We start from the raw sequence: 19,061 nt of genomic DNA, 5'->3' as shown, positions 1-19,061 counted from the left end.
CATATAAAACTTTTTTTTTTTTTTTTTTTTTAAGAGAGTATCTCTCTGTTGCCCAGGCTGGAGTGCAGTGATACAATCTCGGCTCACTGCAACCTCTGCCTCCCAGGTTCACGCGATTATCCTGCCTCAGTCTCCCAAGTAGCTGGGACTACAGGCATGTGCCACCATGCCCTTCTAGGTTTTGTATTTTTAGTAAAGACAGGTTTTCACCATGTTGGCCAGGCTGCTCTTAAACTCCTGACCTCAAACGATCCACCTGCCTCGGCCTCCCAAACTCCTGGGATTACAGGCGTGAGCCACCGTGCCCGGCCCATGTGAAACACTTTGATAGATGTTGCCAAACTGCTCTCCAAAAAAGATTGTACTCATCTGTTCTCCCTCCAAGAGTATAGGAGAACACCTATTTTCCTCAATCATTGCCAGTGCTGAGCATATCAATCTTTTTTTAAAATCTTTGCCAGACATAGATAAAATAAACCAATAAATGTGTCATTGGTTGTTTTAATGTTTATTTCTTTAATTATGCCTTAGGTTAAGTATGTTTTAAAATCCAATGTTTTAATCAGTTACTATCACAGAAAAAGACCAGATGTGGGGAGGAACAGAAATGGAAAGACTTTGAAATACAGACTTCTTAGCATTTGGGCCATCAATGAGTATCACTTGTCTGGACAAGCAGACAAGGAGGAAGCTGTCAAACTTGTTAAACTAGTTGACAAAACCAATGTCATGTTCTCTAGGCTGTTGCATTTGAGTCTGTAATTCTTTTTGACTCTGTCATGGCCTTATTACTTTGCCAATTTTTGATGCCAACATTACATTGTGTTTCTAAGGAGAAAGTAATCTAAGAATCCTTAAAAAATCTTGATGATACATAATAGTCATTTATTGTCTGTGTTCCAATATTGTTTTTTTCACATCATAATAAATTATACAATGTTGTAAGGTATTTCTTCTGAGACAGAAGATCAGTGTATAACTATTGCCCCTTAACAATTGCCCCTTTCTGCTTCTGAAGAAACATTATTTATAGTCTAATAGACTAAACAATGAATAACTGTAATAGTAGAGACCACATAGAATAGCAACAACATCTTGCAGGAATCTGGAGCAATGGGTTGGGAGGGTTGTTATAATTTACCTCTAGGTGTGTCTAGTCCTCTGATTCTCCTTTGTGAAATGCCAAGTGTTTTTTCAATCATCCTCTGCTGATTTTATGGGCTTCATTATAATATACCTTTTAATCAATTGCCAGAATAACAGATGCCATTAGTGATTCTTCAGAGGTTTTTCATCTTGGAAATACTAATTATATACAGGCTATCATCTGAAATTTCACAGTACTGAAACCACCTTTGCAAAATTATAACTTAGGAAATTATGACAGTGAAAGAAATCCAACCTAATCAACTTCATCTTGCTTCTAACCTTTCAGCTGTCCTTATTCATTCCCGGGTATAGGCCAAACTAACTTTGGGAAGGAGTTCAGTCCATGGTTTGACTCTGAAACAAAATTGAAAATACCCCTTTCCTGAAAAGACCCCTTTCTTGCCTGGGACCAGTCTGTCTTTTCAGGACTAACAAGTTAGCTACAAGATTAGAAATTACAATTTGGGGGTCATGTAGCCTTTGGCTTCAAGAGTCTGAACCTCCCCAAATTGCTCCTGGGTATAACATCACTATTGTAAAACCTAAAATCAGTGCCTGAGATATTTTGCAGACCCTGAGCTTGATGGATCAGCTGACACCACCCAGACCGATTAAGCTGGCTCAACCAGTTCTGCCATCCACTCAGGAACACAAGACAGCAAGAAAACCTAACTTCCACCTGCTATGATTCCATCTCCAACCTGACCAATCAGCACTCCCCACTACCCAAGCCCTTACCGCCAAATTATCTTTCAAAACTCTGATCCCCGAATGCTCGGCAAGAGTGATTTGAGTAATAACAAAACTTTGGTCTCCTGCATAGCAGGCTCTGCGTGAATTACTCTCATTGCAATTCCCCTCTCTTCCCCTGTCTTGATAAATTGGCTCTGTCTAGGCAGCAGGCAAGGAGAACCCATTGGGTGGTTACAGTACTTTCTAACTTTCTGAAGTGTTTTATATCTATTTCATGCCATTTTAAATTAAAATTGAATGTATTAAATTCTGCACTAAGAAGGGACAGCCTATAGGAGTTGTGGTTGACATATCCCCACACATATGAATCAGCTATAATGATCGCTAAAAAACAAATTTAGGGCCAGGTGCAGTAGCTTACCCCTGTAGTCTTAGCACTTTGGGAGGCTGAGGCGGGTGAATCACCTGAGGTCAGGAGTTTGAGACCAGCCTGGCCAACATGGCAAAGCCCCGTCTCTACTAAAAAAATACAAAAATTAGCCAGGCGTGGTGGCACACGCCTGTAATCCCAGCTATGTGGGAGGCTGACGCAGGAGAATTGCTTGAACCTGGGGGACGGAGGTTGCAGTGAGCCAAGATCGCACCATTGTGCTCCAGCCTGGGCAACAAAAGTGGAACTCCATCTCATAAATAAATAAATATAAAAACAAATTTAGGTACTGAACCAACACTTAATCATGTCTAAACTTGTCTTTGTGTGCTCCAACATTTTGCAGTTTTTGAGAAAAGATTTGTTAGGCAGGAATCTAGACCCAACATGGCGGCGTTACCCGGCATAGCAGGCCTTTTGTTAAAGACTCCCTTCACCCTTGTACACACCTGCAGACTTACATTCGTCAGAGTTCTGGTTGGGCAACCACATTCCCCCATGACCCGCAGCTCACCTGCATTTCACAAGGTTGTAAACAGCCGTTTCAGTTAAACAGTTTCCAAAGACCCCTTCCTCATGACATTGCAGTTTCAAGACCCCCCAGGACTTGTTTTGCACAATGAACTTTCCCATCGCTCAAGCTATAAAAGGTCCTTACCCTCCTCCCTCAGTGCGACTTCCTCGGCCTGCACCTTTGGACCAAGGAACCTCGCCCACAAGCCCTAATAAAGGCTATTCTCACTGCCATTTGCCTTGTGTCTTCGTTCCCAGTTCGGCTCCGGCCTCAGTTTACCTTTACAATTTCACATATCCTGATTTTTCAGTTACATACTTATTCCCATCCATTAAAAAAGTTTACATGACAGTTTTAATTTGTGCCAAACATGTGAATTGCTTGGGTTAATGGATTAGTAACTTATTTTTGTTTAACAAAGAAGTCTAAGTCTTTGAGAAAATTATTCTTTTGGAAAGTGTTTTTTTTTTTTTTTTTTTTTTTTACAGGGCCTCACTCTGTCATCCAGGCTGGAGTGCAGTGGTGCAATCATAGCTCACTGCGACTCCTGGGCTCAAGGGATCCTCCTGCTTCAACCTCCCGAGTAGCTGGGTCAAATGTGCGCCACCAATTCTGGCTAATTTATTTTTATTTTTGTAGAGATGGGGGTCTATGTTGCCCAGGCTCCTCAGCTCAAGTGATCCTCCCATCTCTGCCTCCCAAAGTACTGGGATTACAAATATGAACCATTGTACCCTGTCGGGAAACTGTATTTTAAAATACTTATGGAATACTTGGTGAAATACTTCATATAGCTTTATTTTGGGAAGAAATATTACTAAGGTGAAAAGTGGCTGTTGGATTTAGTCTCTTAGAGATTCATGTTGTGTTATGATAAATCGAATCTTCCATGAAAGTCTCATCTCTTACAGTTCTAGGATCTAAAGTAACCTGGATAGGAAATACATAATATGAAGCTATAGGCAGGGAAGAATCTTAATTATAAAAGCAAAATATATTGTGTAATCACAAAATAATGAGCCTTCTTTTTCTTTTTAATCATCAAAAAAAAATTTTTAATTCACCTTTACAACAAGAATTCCCCAAGAGGACTTTTTTCTTGTAAGATTATAGCCTAAATGGAGTAGAGCAAGTAAAATTTAATTATATTTCTTAAAAATTATGGCTAGGTGTGGTGGCTCAGGCCTGTAATCCCAGCACTTTGGGAGGCCGATGTGGGTGAATCACCTGAGGTCAGGAGTTCGAGGTCAGCCTGACCAAAATGGAGAAACCCCGTCTCTACTAAAAATACAAAATTTGCCAGGTGAGGTGGCACATGCCTATAATCCCAGCTGTAATCTCGGGAGGCTGAAGCAGGTGAATCACTTGAACCCGGGAGGTGGGAGGTTGCAGCGAGCCAAGATCGCACTATAGCACTCCAGCCTGGGCAACAAGAGCGAAACTCTCTGTCTCAAAAAAAAAAAATTTTTTTTCCCCTCATCAACTATGGTTATTCTGAATATAAATTGTGTAGGAAAGGCAGGATAAAGTTTTTTTTCATTATTAATTTTAGAATAATAAATGGTGTCTAGCAACCTCCAAAAGTAGCCAATTATTATTTTTTAACAATAATGTTTACAGGCTTTTACATATTCGGCAATATTTTAATCTATTTGAAAATTTAAACTAATTCAAAAGAAAGCTGAGCTCTATTTCCTTTGAAACACAGTTTCAGTACCTGATTCCTGTCATTCCTGAAATACCTGGGAAACCTCTCCTTGGTTCAATTACATGATTCAACTCAACCTGCTTAAACCAGTTTGAATTGCAATGCAGCCTAGATTCCTAAAAACAGATCTTCTGTCCATTTTTCCACCTCTGTCCTGCACTGAAACTTTGGATTTTATAAAAACAAACAAAAAAAGGTTTATTTAAAATCACACTGGCATTTATGAGGCTCATCTCTGCCATTTATTTTTCATTCTTTGAATCATAGCAACTCTCTTGAATAAAAGGAGAATAGATGATGCAAAAATAACTGATTTTTTCCCGCCAAAGGAGAAAGCGTTTTTAAAAAGAATGTGAATTTCAGGCCCAGAAGGTTATCTATAGCAGATCCTCGAATAACATTTCTTTCAATGGTGTTTCAACACCGATGAGGAAAGAAAATTATTATACTTCCCAGCCAGGGCCACTGTGTATGTAGAGTTTTCATGTTCTCCCCATGTCAGCGTGGAGTTTCCTCCAGGTATTTCAGTTTCTTCCCACATCCCAAAGATGTGTATGTTAGGCTCATTGGCCTATCTAAATGGTCTCAGAATGAGTGAGTGTGTGTGTGTGAGTGAGTGCGCTCTTCAGTGGAATGGCCTCCTGTGCGGGGCTGGCTCCTGCCTTGAGCCCTGAGCTGCCAGGACAGGCTCCAGCCACCCTCAACCCTGAACTGGAATGATTAGGTAAATAATTATCTTATTTGTTTTTATTAGTCTTTCTTAAATACATATTTTTATTAATCTTTCTTAAATATATATGGCATTTCCTATATATATTTATTAAATATATATATTTAAGACATTTCTTAAATATATATATTTAATATATATATAGCTCACAGTTATTTCAATGTTTAATATTAAAGGTGTTTTGGTGTTTATTTGTAAGTTTGGCAATGTTTTTGTGACCAGAAATATGTTATAAGAACTTAACTCTCATATATATCAATTAGATCATGGTAAAATTGGTTTTCTTGTAAGTCATTTTGCTTAAAGTCGCAGTTTCCAAGAACCTACTGACAGACATTAAGTGAGGACTTATTGTACTTAGCTTGTTATCAGCTGTCTGGAGCAAGTGCTGTTACTGGTGGAGTCATCTTTCCCTCTGGGGCAAATGGAGCCACTCACCACCATTTACTGGGTATGCATCCCCCAATTCCTGTGAAGGCAGAGCTGGATAATTAAAAAGAATGGGTGAAGTGGGCATAGTGGCATGAAACTGTAGTTCCAGCTATTTGGGAGGGTGAGGTGGGAGGACAGCTTGAGCTCAGGAGTTGGAGACCAGCTTGAGCAACATAGAAGAATGAACTAATGAATTAATTAAACAGTGGGTGAGCAGGAAAGGTGAAAGGAATTTAGGTCTGATTTAGACATGGAGGGCATAAATGGACTACTGTAAAAAAAAAAAACAAAAAAACACCAGGTCTAATTCTTTGCATATTATTACTGTTCTGCCTAATTTACGGAGTTGAGGTGAGGAATTTTATTTAAGTAAGTTACTTATTCAAGTAAGTTTATTTATTTTTTATTTTTTGAGACATGGTATGACTCTATTGCTCAGGCTGGAGTGCGTTTGCTCAATCATAGCTCATCAGAACCTCAAACTCCTGGGCTCAAGCGATCCCCTGCCTCAACCTCCTGAGTAACAGGGACTACAGGCCCATGCTACCATGCCCTGCTAATTAAAACAAATTTTTTTGTAGAGATAGGGGTCTCACTATGTTGCCCAGGCTGGTCTTGAACTTGTAGTCTCAAGCAATCCTTCTGCCTCAGCCTCCAAAGCATTGAGGTTACAGGTATGAGCCACCACCCCCAGCCTCAAGTTAAGTTTAGAAGATAATCACCAATCAAGTATTTTAAATAGCAGTGGCTTAAATATAAATAGTAAAAACACAAAATATTAATAATGGCAAAGCTACTCCATAAAGTGAAAAGGGCAATGAATTGGGAAGTCAGAAATCTCTAGCTCCATCCATTTATGACAAAACTTAAGACTTCATATGTGCCAGATGCTGGAGACTCCAAGGTGAATACTAAACGCTTGCTATGGGAAAACAACTTGGTCTTTTCTTGAACCTTCTCACTTGGCAAGTGGAAGCTCACTTGGCTTTGTTTTGAATTAGTTTGAATTAAAAATGTTCAACTAGACTGAAACACATCAAATACATAAAATTCTAGTACTTCATTAAAACACAATTTACTACTTTTGGAGGTTGCTAGGCATTACTATTATTCTAAAAACTGATAAAAGGGGAAAAAATAAAGCATCTATCCTGCCTTTCCTGCATAATCTATCTGTATTTCAGGTAACCAAAGAGTTGTTGAGAGAAAAAAAAATACAAAATACATCACTGAGATTAGTTGAGAGCTAAAACTTCTGATAAACATTATCTGTTTGTCTACCTCAGGGGACACTTGAAAAGAGGCTGTCAAGGGATTAAAGGGAAAGGAAGCGCTTAGTGGGCTGCAAAAACACTCCTTAGGTCTAAGGTCGCATTCTGGCTCCAGAATGCCAGGGCTGCTGGGGCGGGCAGGAGCTGACAGCTCTTCCGTATCTGGGGCTCACAAGCATCAGGTGCATGGCAGGTCACCCTCCCGGCCAAGGGTGTTAAGCAGGCTCGCCTGAGTTCTGGGTGCGGCCCGCCTACCTTTTCAGTCTCTGCAGCAGCAACCCCAGACCCCTCTACGCCTAGCGACCGAGAATGGGAAACCGCGAAAAAGACACGCTGCGGCAGGCCACGCCCAGAGCAGGCCTGCGCGTACCACCGCCCACTTCCGGCCGCGGGAGCTGGGGGAGGGGCCGAGCGCTGCGCAGGGCTCCGACGTGTGGCGAGGGGCTGCCCCCTGTCGGCAGCGAGCGGCGGGACCCGCGGGCCGCTTCTCGGACGACGACCCTGCCGCGCTCGCGGCCCTCTGCACCCTCCTCAGCAGCCCTGCGACAAGGCCCGGCTCCTGCTGCGATTATATTATTTTTATTTTTAACTCACAATTTCCTCTGGTCCTCAAAGTGTTTTTTTTTGTTTGCGGGCAAGAGGGAGTTAGAGGAGGGTAAAAAAGACTTTGAATGTGAGGCAAAGATGGAGGAAGGCGTCCAGGACCCAGACTGGGACAGTGATGAAACCGTGATAGAGGGTTCAGTGACGGAGAGCGACCTGGAAGAAAAGGAGCTGCGCTGGAGAAGGTGACCATCATTAGGGCCCCAGTGCCCGAACCCTCGCGCCAGGGCGGCCCAGGGGCCCTCTGAGAGGGTCAGAGTTTTGAGTGGAGATCATGACCAGGACATGTGCTTGTGGGCAGGATCAGAGCCTTGTGGGGCAGGCGTGCCTGAGCTGAGAGCTCTTAAATAAGCAACCACAGTCTGTCCCCACCTACCCCCAACCAGCTAGGGACAAAATGAGTTTTGTACTAGGTGGCTTTGTAGCATTTTTCAAAAGGCTTTCCTTTTTGGGGGCTTTAAGTCTTTTTGCACGAGCAAAAAAGATCTGGGGTCTGAACTTAACTGCATTTTGCTTCAAGAGACTTGTAGCTCAGTTCTGGGAAAATGGGTAACGGTTTCTCTCAAGAAAAAGGATGCGTGATGGGGAAACTGGACCCTGCCAAACTGGAAGCAAATAGTTTCATACGAATCCAAAAAAGTCGGTATTTCAGGTTATCAAAACCTTTCTCTAGCATATTCTCTGTGCTAGACACAGGGAAAAGAGAGCAGGGATGAGGCCACTAGGTCTGTTTCATGTAAGGGCTGTGTCTGGGACTTAAGTTGGATCATACACAGAATTAGGCGATTCTCCTTTCCCTCTCTCTCCTCTCCAGGATTCTCCTGGCCCCTTTCCTCATCATACCCACTTGCCAGTTCCTATGATCAGAAAGACAGGTTTCTTTGAGTGCTAGCCTTTTCACTATAGAGCAGTTCCTTACAACGGGGACAGCCTTTAGCGCAAAGAGTTAAGAAAAGAGAGAAAAAAGGAGGATTCTCTCCAAGCTTTTAAGGCAATACAGATCCGTTTTCCCAGTTCCTCTGGTAGAAGGACATTTTCTCTTGAGTTTTAAGTTCCCCAGTTGCCATGGTTGGTGGCATGGTTGGTGCCTGCTCAGAGGCTAGGGCCAGCCTTGGGGCAGGGCTGGGAGATAAGAGAGAAAACAAAATAAAACCCTGGGCTTTCCCCTATACCTTCTGGCATGCAGGGGTCATTTTCCTTGGTCTTCTGGATAAAAATAGGTTTACCATCTGTGCCCACTGGATGGTTCAAAGCTGAAAGGCAAAAAAGAACTAAAAAAACCGAAAACAAACTGAAACTCATCAATAAATGGGTTGTTATTCAGATTTCAACTTCAGTCCCCAATCTACCTGCTATTGTTTACTTTTCAAGGTTCTCAAGTAGTTTTAAAAAAATATTCATTCGCCGGGCGCGGTGGCTCAAGCCTGTAATCCCAGCACTTTGGGAGGCCGAGACGGGCGGATCACGAGGTCAGGAGATCAAGACCATCCTGGCTAACACGGTGAAACCCCGTCTCTACTAAAAAATACAAAAAATTAGCCAGGCGAGGTGCCGGGCGACTGTAGTCCCAGCTACTCGGGAGGCTGAGGCGGGAGAATGGCGTAAACCCGGGAGGCGGAGCTTGCAGTGAGCTGAGATCAGGCCACAGCACTCCAGCCTGGGTGACAGAGCGAGACTCCGTCTCAAAAAAAAAAAAAAAAAAAAAAAAAAAAAAATTCATTCATAGTTTTTGGTTGTAATGAGAAATAGGCAGAGGTTGCAGTGAGCCAAAATGACTCCACTGCATACCAGCCTGGACGACAGAGTGAGACTGCATCTCAAAAAAAAAAAAACAAAATAAAAGTACCAGCAAGACTTTCTGTTGAACTAGACAACTGATTCCAAAGTTTGTATGGTAAAATAATTAAAAGCAATTAGGAAAAGTCTGAAAAATAAGAACAATAAGGAGGTAATGACCTACAGGATATTAAAATATTTTCTGATATAAAATATTTTAAATATGATACTGGCACATAAAGTGACAGATCAATAAACAGCATAAAAGCCCCCAAAATAAAATCACATACATATGGGAATTTAGTATATTAAAGAGGTGACATCTCAAACCAGTGAGGAAATGATGGGATTTTTCAAAAAATGATATTGGGACAATGAAGGATATATGTAGAAAATAGTTTAGTTGAATCCATACTTTACACTGTGCTCCAAAAAAATTCCATATGAATCAAAGATTTAAATGTTAAAAAAAAAAAAAGTATTACAAGAAGCCAAGGAGGGATTATTTTATAACTGTGGAGGAAGAAAGGCATAATTATAATACAAAACTCAAAAAATTTCAATTATCAAGATTACAAACACATATACTCTTTGACACAGTGCTTCTATTTTTAGAAAATAGTTTTACCTCTGTCCTCCAACATATATACACTTAGAAAATATCTCTGAAAGGGTTACAGAACAAACACCTTGGTTGCCTGTGGGAAAGAAAGTTTATATTTGAGGGGACAGGGAGATGTTTTACTACATACCCTATTATATTGTTTGTTTTGGAGACAGGATCTTACTCTGTTGTCCAGTCTGGAATGCAATAGTGCAATCATAGCTCACTGAAGCCTCTAACTCCTAGGCCGAAGTGATCTTCCTGCCTCAGCTCCCTGAGTAGTGAGGACTATGAGCATGAGTAATCATGCCCAGTCTATACTGGTTTTTGAATTTTGAACCATATAAATATACTGTCTATTCAAAAACACTATAGGAAACATGGGCAATAAAAAGAAGCATGAATGAGATAGAAATCTGATCTAATTCTACCTGTATTAAGACTTTGGTATATTTTCTTCCAGCTTTCTATATAGGCTTTTGTGTGTGCACCTATAATTCTTTTACAAAGTTTGAATCAATTTGTACAAGTTTACAGTTTTCACTTAACATTATTTTTAAACATTTGCAATGTCATTAAAATTCTTCCCTAAATTATTGATAGTTTTCTGTCATAAAGATATAATTTATTGAAGCATTATATGATTCTAAAACAAAACATTTCGTTTTTTAAATTTTTTGTTATTGCAAATAACTCTGAGATAATTTCCTTAAACATTAAATGTTGGGGTTTTTAAAAATAATTTCCTTAGGAAAGAATCAGGACTTTATTTTATATATATATTTTTGAGATGGAGTCTTGTTCTATCACCCAGGCTGGAGTGATCTCAGCTCACGGCAGCTTCCACCCACCCAGGTTCAAGCCATTCTCCTGCCTGGGCCTGCTGAGTAGCTGGGACTATAGGCACACACCACCATGCCCAGCTAATTTTTGTATTTTTAGTATAGATGGGGTTTCACCTTGGTGGCCAGGCTGGTCCCGAACTCCTGACTTCAAGTGATCTCCCCACTTCAGCCTCCCAAAGTGCTGGGATTACAGGCATGAGCCATTGCACCCGGCCCTTATTGGTACTTTATTGGTATAATGTTAATTTTTTATGTTTACATATTAGAATATTAACATATTTATATTAGTTTTTTCATTTTTAATTAAGATTGTAGTAGGGGCAGAAATTCTGCCTTTCCCCTCATAGGACCCTGGTTAAGCCTAAGAATTAAATATGAAATAGATTAAATACTTTAAATATTAAAACTTCTGTAAATTTAAAATAAGTTTTATGGGACACAGGAGTCCTCATAAGGAAATGAAGACCCAAAGAAATAGCAAAACCTGGTCGGGTATGGTAGCTCATGTGTGTTATCCCAACACTATGGGAGGCTGAGGTGGGCAGATCACTTGAGGTCAGGAGTTCGAGACCAGCCTGGCCAACAAGGTGAAAACCTGTCCCTATTAAAAATACAAAAATTAACTGGACATAGTGGCATGCACCTGTAGTCCCAGCTACTCAGGAGGCTGAGGCAGGAGAATAGCTTGAACCCGGGAGGTGGAGGTTGCAGTAAGCTGAGATCATATCACTGCACTCCAGCCTGGGCAACAGAGCAAGACTCCCATCTCAAAAAAAGAAAAAAAAAAAAAGAAATGGCAAAACGTTTATGCTTTTGTATTAGGTTAAACAGAGAGGCAGTTGTGGAAAAGTAACTAAATTATGTAGGGAGGCTAAAGGAAGATAAGAATTATTTTAACAAGATCTGTTTGTACAGAATTCTCTTGACTATTGAAAAATGTTTCTTTTCTCCTTCTACAGGGAGGGCATCTTTTACATAGGAGTTTTTATCTCCTGTTTTCAAGAAGAAAAAGGGAAGCATCTGCTGTTTTTCAAGTTGCCTTTAGCTCAGAGTAATCCGTATGTCACAGTGGCTTATTTTGGGGTGGCATATTCTGTCACCCTTCAAGGAGGAATTTACGTAAAGTTCACCTTTTAAAGCATACAATTCTGAGTTTTGACAAACATAATTGTGTAACTACTATCACAATCAAGATATAGAATAGTGTCATTATACCCTAAAATTCTTCCATACCCCTTTTGTGTTATTTTTAAATAATAAAAAAAAAACCTCACAAAATTTGGTTGGGTGCAGTGGCTCACACCTGTAATCCCAGCATTTTGGGAGGTTGAGACCTGAAGGTCAGGAGTTTGAGACCAGCCTGGCCAATATGGTGAAACCCTGTCTCTACTAAAAATATAAAAATTAGCTGGGCCTGGTGGCAGGCACTTGTAATCTCAGCTACTCAGGAGGCTGAGGCAGGAGAATCACTTGAACCTGGGTGGTGGAGGCTGTAGTGAGCTGAGATGGCACCACTTCATTCCAGCCTGGGTGACAGAGTGACTGTGTCTGAAAAGAAACAGACAAAGAAACAAACAAAAATCTCACAACATTTTAAGAGGTAAACTTACACTTTTAGGGACATTAATAGATAGTTTTACTTTTTGGAGGGACATTAATAGATGGTTTACTTCTTGGAAAAATGCACTATAACTGTGGTATAATTCATATTCTAATAATGAATTTTTAATCCTTAGTAATGGTCAATAGAAAAGAGCCAAGAAAATGCTTCTCTTCTTATAGCAGGAGCCTGTACTCACTCTCACAGAGGGTGTGTTATAACAGAAAAGTTAAGGACTGGAGTCATTTTCATTGCCAATTTTTCTGATGCTGAGAACTATTGGAAAGTTTTGGGTGTGTGTTTTTGTTTTTTGAGACAGTGTCTCACTTTGTCACTTAGGCTGGAGTGCAATGGCCTGATCATAGCTCACTGCAGCCTTGAACTGGTCTCAAGTCATCTTCTTGCTTCAACCTCCTGAGTAGCTGGGATTACAAGCATGAGTGACAGTATCTGGCTTAATTTTTCATTTTTCGTAAACAGCCATCTTGTTGAGTATGAAGTAGTATCTCGTGGTTTTGATTTGCATTTCCCCAACGATTAGTGATGATGAACATCTTTTCATGTACTTGTTGGCTATTTGTATTTCCTCTTTGCAGAAATGTCTATTCAAGTCTTTTGTCCATTTTCTGCCCATTTAAATAGAAAAGATAAATATTTTAGTTTGCCTAATAGCATACTCATGGCATATCATGCTTATTTTCATAGCTCTGTATCCCTTACTAGATTTGGAGCTTCCCGGGGGCAAGGACTGTGTGTCTTCTCTCTTTGTTGCTGTGATGTTCCCTTGAACATAGTAAGAAGTAAATCCAAAAATTAAAGGAACTCTGGGCCAGGTATGGTGGCTCATTCCTGTAATCCCAGCACTTTGGGAGGTCAAGGCAGGATCATTTAAGCTCAGGAGTTCAAGACCAGCCTGGGCAACATGATAAGACCCTGGCTCTACAAAAAAATATATTAAAAAAATAGCCAGGCATGGTGGTGCACACCTGTAGTCCCAGCTACTTGGGAGGCTGAGGCCGGAGGATCTCTTGAGCCCAGAGTTTGAAGTGAGCCAAGGTCATGCCACTGCACTACAGCTTGGGTGACAGAGAGAGACCGTGTCTCAAAATAAATACATAAAGGAATTCTGTCAGTGCATACTATGAAAACATATACTCAGATGTAATCCTGGAATATTAATCTCAAGTTCTCTGGTATAGAGAAATGTGAAGGAAAAAAAGCCACGAACACTGGTCCCTCAAATGATCTCGTTTTATCTCTTTTCAAAAAGTTATTAAGGTTTATTAGACTAGAGACAGTGATATTTGTCCCTTACCCCCAAATATTAAAAAATAATAACAGAATATTTGTAAAATTAACATGACTATATACATGAGTCTTTATTTTTCATCTTGGGTGTGTTTTCAATCAAATTGTACATTTCTGAAATAACACTTTGAAATAGAAACATTAATAGTGGTATAACTAAGAATTTTAGCAAGCTTTGGTATAATACAAATGATGGTTAAAATGTAGTCTTTGTTTAAAATACATTAACAACTTGTGTCTTCCCTTTTGGTATTTGAAAGGTTGCTGTTTGATCAAGACACAGCTCTTAAATCTGAGTTCAGTCTGCATCCTGATACAAGAGGAATGTGCGAAGGTGAGAATGATTCTTTTCATTAAGTAGTCCCTTTAGTTTCCCAGTAAGTCCTCATTTAATGTCATTGATAGGTTCTTGGAAACTGAGACTTTAAGCAAAATAAATTATAAGGAAACCAATTTTACCATAAGCTAATTGTTATAAATAACCGTTAAGCTTCTATAACATATTTCTGGTCACAAGAACATCACTGAACCTAAATAAATACCAACACACTTCTGATAGTAAACATTGAAATAAATGTGAGCTATATATACATTTAAGAAAGATTATTACAAACGAGTAACGTAATTGTTTACCCAGTTATTCCGCTTCAGGGTTGAGTGTCACCGAAGCCTATCCTGGCAGCTCAGGGCTCAAGGCAGGAGTCAACCCTGGACTGGAGGCCACTCCATTGAAGAATGCACGCACGCACACACACACACACACACACTCACACACACACACACAGACACACATACACACACTTGTATTGGGACCATTTAGACATGCCACTGAACCTAACAGGCACATCTTTGGGATGTGGGAAGAAACTGGAGTACCTGCAGGAAACCCATGCAAACATGGGGAGAACATACAAATTCCACAGACAGTGGCCCATGCTGGGAATTGATGTTTTTTTTTTTGAGACGGAGTCTTGCTCTGTTGCTCAGGCTGGAGTGCAGTGGCATGATCTCGGCTCACTGTAACCTTTGCCTCCTCGGTTCAAGTGATTCTTCTGCCTCAGCCTCACGAGTAACTGGGACTATGTGTGCGCACCACCAGACCCGGCTGAATTTTGTATTTTTAGTAGAGATGGGGTTTCACCATATTGGCCAGGCTGGTCTCGAACTCCTGACCTCGTGATCCGCCCACCTCGGCCTTTCCAAATGCTGGGTTTACAGGCGTGAGTTGATTTTTTTTAAATCAATGTTGAAATGAAGTTATTCAAGGACCTGCTGATTACCATTTCATTAACTCCTCTTTTCATCCTTAGTCTTGTTCCTTAATTTTAACAGACTTAGTTTATTAGGGCCTGTTAGACTAGGGACAGCATTGGGGATCATAACTTCCACAAGATGCTAAAGATTCCTAGAAAGGGCAACGGAAGTATTGAAGTGCCACCCATATAACCTTTTTTCTTTTCCAAATCTCTAGCCTAACCCTAGAACCTGTCTATTTGTAAAAGTAAATAATGCTTTTTAATAACCAGTCTTATTTTTCTAGATTAAAATTAGGGCACACACATCCTTAGTAAATATGTATTGTAAACGTGCCTTTCTTCTACCGATTCACCAAACTTCCTGAGGCCACTTCTAGATTGATTTAAACATTTCTAGAAAAATCTATCACCGATAGTCCTTGTTCAGAAAGACCAATTCTGTGGTAGTTGTTTAAATGATAGGTTGTTTCTCTTTATAGTTTCTTTCTGTGAGCCTTAAAAAAAATCTTTTTTTGGAGGATGTGTGGAAATAAGTGTGAAATAGAAAAACAAAATTCCTAAACATCCACAAAGGTCTTCTAACTTTTGTGTATTTATGGTTCACAGTCTTTTCACTGTACATCATCTCACCTGATACCTAGGTGGGAAGTTACAGTTTCATCTTGGAGTGCTTTTTCTCACATGTAATTGGAAGGGACAGTGTATAATATTGATCTCCAGGATGCCTTCTTATGATGTATAAAGTACCACTAGAAAGGAGTTAGAGGTCTGTTTCAATATTCCAACCAAGTTTAATTTTTTTTCTTTTCTTTTCCAAATGGATAAATCTTTACTATGTCGCTGGTTATTAAAAATATTAAAATATAAAAGTATATCATGTAGAAAATGAAAGGTCATGTTCCTTACTCTTCCCTATAATTCTACTCCCAATGAAGTTTATTTAAGCACAAGATCCATGTTTCAAAAGGAAAACTAGCAATCATTTTTTAGACTCATTTATTTCTACTAAATGACAGATTGCTCTACATTCAACATCTACATACAAAAAAAGTTATAAAATTGCCCTTGGTTTTGCAAAGATAAATGAAAAACACTAAAATTCTCCAGTCAAACAAGGCATGCAAGGATTTTTATGTTTTTTTTGGTGTGTGTGTGTGTTAAAATAGAGCAAAATAACTTACTGCATTATGAAGGTAAGAGCTGAGTGAGCATGCTACTAATGGAGAAAGTGGGTATTTTCACATAGCCATTGTTTTTTTCCCTCCTAACTTCATTTGATGTCAGTCAAAACCTTTCACTGACCATATAGTAAAACAAAAGAATGCAATATGTTTGTGTACATACACTAGTTACTTTATGTACAGTAAAGCAGCGGTCTCCAACCTTTTTGGCACCAGGGCCCAATTTCATGGAAGATAATTTTTCCAAGGATGGTGGTTGGGGGTATGGTTTTAGGATGAAACTGCTCCATCTCAGGTCATCAGGCATTAGAGTCTTATAAAGAGTGTACAACCTGGATCCCGCGCATGTGCAGTTAACAGTAGGGTTTGCACTCCTATGAGAATCTAATGCTACTACTGATGAGATAGGAGGTGGAGCTCAGGTAATAATGGTGGCTCGCCTGCTGCTTACCTTCTACCGTGTAGCCTGATTCATAACAGGCCACGGATGGGTACTGGTCCATGGTCCAGAGATAGGGGACCCCTGCAGTAAAGGAATAGAGAAGGGAAAATGAAACAATAGAGAAAACTATGCTATATTAGGATATGGTAGAATGAAATTGTTTTCTAACTGAGAATGTATTTCTGGTCTGTAAAAATAGAGTTATGGAGTAAAGTACCAGGTTTTCTTTCTTTTTTTAATTTTTAATTTTTAAGTTTGTGGGTACATAGTAGGTGTATATATTTATGGGGTATATGAGATATTTAGGCATGATAATCACATCAGGGTAAATGGGGTATCCATCACTTTAAGCATTTATCCTTTATACTTCAAACAATCCAATTATATTCTTTTATTATTTTACAATGTACAATTAATTAATTTTGACTCTACTCATTCTGTTGTGCTAGCAAACAGTAGGTCTTATTCATTCTTTCTATTTTTTTTTGTACCCATTAACCATCCCTACATCCTCCTCAGCCCCCAATATTTTTCCCAGCCTCTGGTAACCATCCTTCTACTTCTTATCTTCATGAGTTCAATTGTTGTGATTTTTGGTTCCCACAAATAAGTGAGAATATGTGAAGTTTGTGTTTTTGTTCCTGGCTTATTTCACTTGTGACCTGCAGTTCCATCCACGTTGCAAATGATAGAATCTCATTCTTTTTCATGGCTGAATAGTACTCTACTGTGTATATATATCACATTTCCTTTATCCATTTATCTGCTGATGGACACTTAGGTTGCTTGCAAATCTTGGTTCTTGTGAATAGTGCTAAAATAAACATGGGAGTTCAGATATCTCTTTAATATATCGATTTTCTTTCTTTTGGAAAGGAAAATCCCAGATACCTAGGAGTGGGATTGCTGGATTGTATGGTAGCTATATTTCTGTTTTTGTGAGGGATTGCCAAAGTGTTTTCCACAGTGATTGTACTAATTTACATTCCCACCAACAGTGTATGATGGTTCACTTTTCTCCACATCTTTACCAGCATTTGTTATTGCCTGTTGTTTGCATAAAGGCCATTTTTAACTGGAGTGAGATGATATTTCATTGTAGTTTTGATTTGTATTTCTCTGATGATCCATGATGTTGACTACCTTTTCATATATCTGTTTATCATTTGTATGTCTTCTTTTGAGACATGTTTGTTCAGATCTTTTGCCCATTTTAAAATCCAACTATTGTATTTTTTTCCTATAGAGTTGTTTGAACTCCTTAGGTATTCTGGTTACTTGTCACATGGATAGTTTGCAAATATTTTCTCCCATTCTGTGATATCAGGGTAATACTGTCCACCACTGGGATAGACCTAAAGTACTCCCGTAGCCACCACCACTGGTTCAGACCTGAACCCAGCAGGGTACTGAGTCTTGCCCAAGGCCTGCTGTAGCCATTACCTGGCTACCACCTATGTTCACTACAGCTCTACAATCAGCAGGTAGCAAAACCAGCCAGGCTTGTGTCCTTCCCTTCAGTGCAGTGAGCTCCCCTAATCCTCACGCAGGTCTAGAGATGCTGTCTGGGAGCCAGAGACTGGAATAAAAACCCTTAGAAATTTACCTGGTATTCTATTCTACTGTGGCTGAGCTGGCATTCAAACCAAGAGACACAGTCCTTCCCACTCTTCCTTCCCCTTTCCATGGGTGGAAGAGCCTCAACCCCATGGCCACCACTACCATAGGTCCAAGGCGGAATACTGCCAGGCTACTGCCAGTGTTCACTTAATGCCCTAGGGCTCTTCAGTCAGCTTGTGGTGAATGCTGTCAGGTCTGGAACCCACCCTTCAGGGCACTGGGCTCCCCTCTGGCCCAGGGCAGGTCCAGAAATGCTGTTCAAGGTCTTCTCAAATCAGTGATCTCAAAAGCCTCCTTGGTGCTCTATGCATTGTGGCTGAGTGCATACCTAAGGTGTAAGACAAAGTCCCCTTTACTGTTCCCTCTACCCTTCTCAAGCAGAAGGCCTCCTCCACCTTTCTCACCATAGCCACCATAGCTGTCAGTATGCTAGGTCTCACCTGAAACCACATGTCAGAGTCTTAGGTTTTCTTTTAAGTAGACACCTCCTATCTCCTCTTGGAACACATCAGTTTTATCTTCATCCACATTTGTGCTTGTGTCATTGGTTGCCTGTCAAATTGGAATCTAATCTGTCTCATTGACAAACCCTGTCATTCACAATAGGCCTTCATTAGTTTACTAAGTGGTGTATGACTCCTAATCCTAAACTGTACCACATGACCATCCTGCCTGCTGCCTTCAAATTAATATGGTCATTGTTCTTAGTATTGACTCCTTGGTCAACAAAAAGTCCTTAGGGATTTTGTTGACCATGGCGATCAACGGAGTCTCTCCACCTGCTGGTATACAAAAGAGGTACTAGGTCCATGTTGGAGTCTACCTCATCCTTTTACATTGCTACGTATTATTCCTGCCAAGACCAGCTTGGTCAGGGAGACCCTGACCCAGCAGCACTA

General features: G+C 40.1%; 1 protein-coding gene across 1 annotated transcript in view; it reads left to right on the top strand.

The window, feature by feature from the left end:
• The first annotated feature begins 7,424 nt into the window (after positions 1 to 7,424).
• ANKRD31 (ankyrin repeat domain 31) overlaps positions 7,425 to 19,061 on the top strand; it is a 160,681-nt gene continuing 149,044 nt past the window's right edge. Inside the window, exons 1-2 of the mRNA XM_025388455.1 lie at positions 7,425 to 7,715; positions 13,924 to 13,997. Of these exons, the coding sequence (XP_025244240.1) occupies positions 7,612 to 7,715; positions 13,924 to 13,997 (178 nt within the window). The 5' untranslated portion in view covers positions 7,425 to 7,611. The remainder of the gene's footprint in view (positions 7,716 to 13,923; positions 13,998 to 19,061) is intronic.

This window comes from Theropithecus gelada, chromosome 6, assembly GCF_003255815.1.
Source record: "Theropithecus gelada isolate Dixy chromosome 6, Tgel_1.0, whole genome shotgun sequence".
Taxonomy (NCBI): domain Eukaryota; kingdom Metazoa; phylum Chordata; class Mammalia; order Primates; family Cercopithecidae; genus Theropithecus; species Theropithecus gelada.
This window is presented reverse-complemented; position numbering and strand designations above follow the sequence as displayed.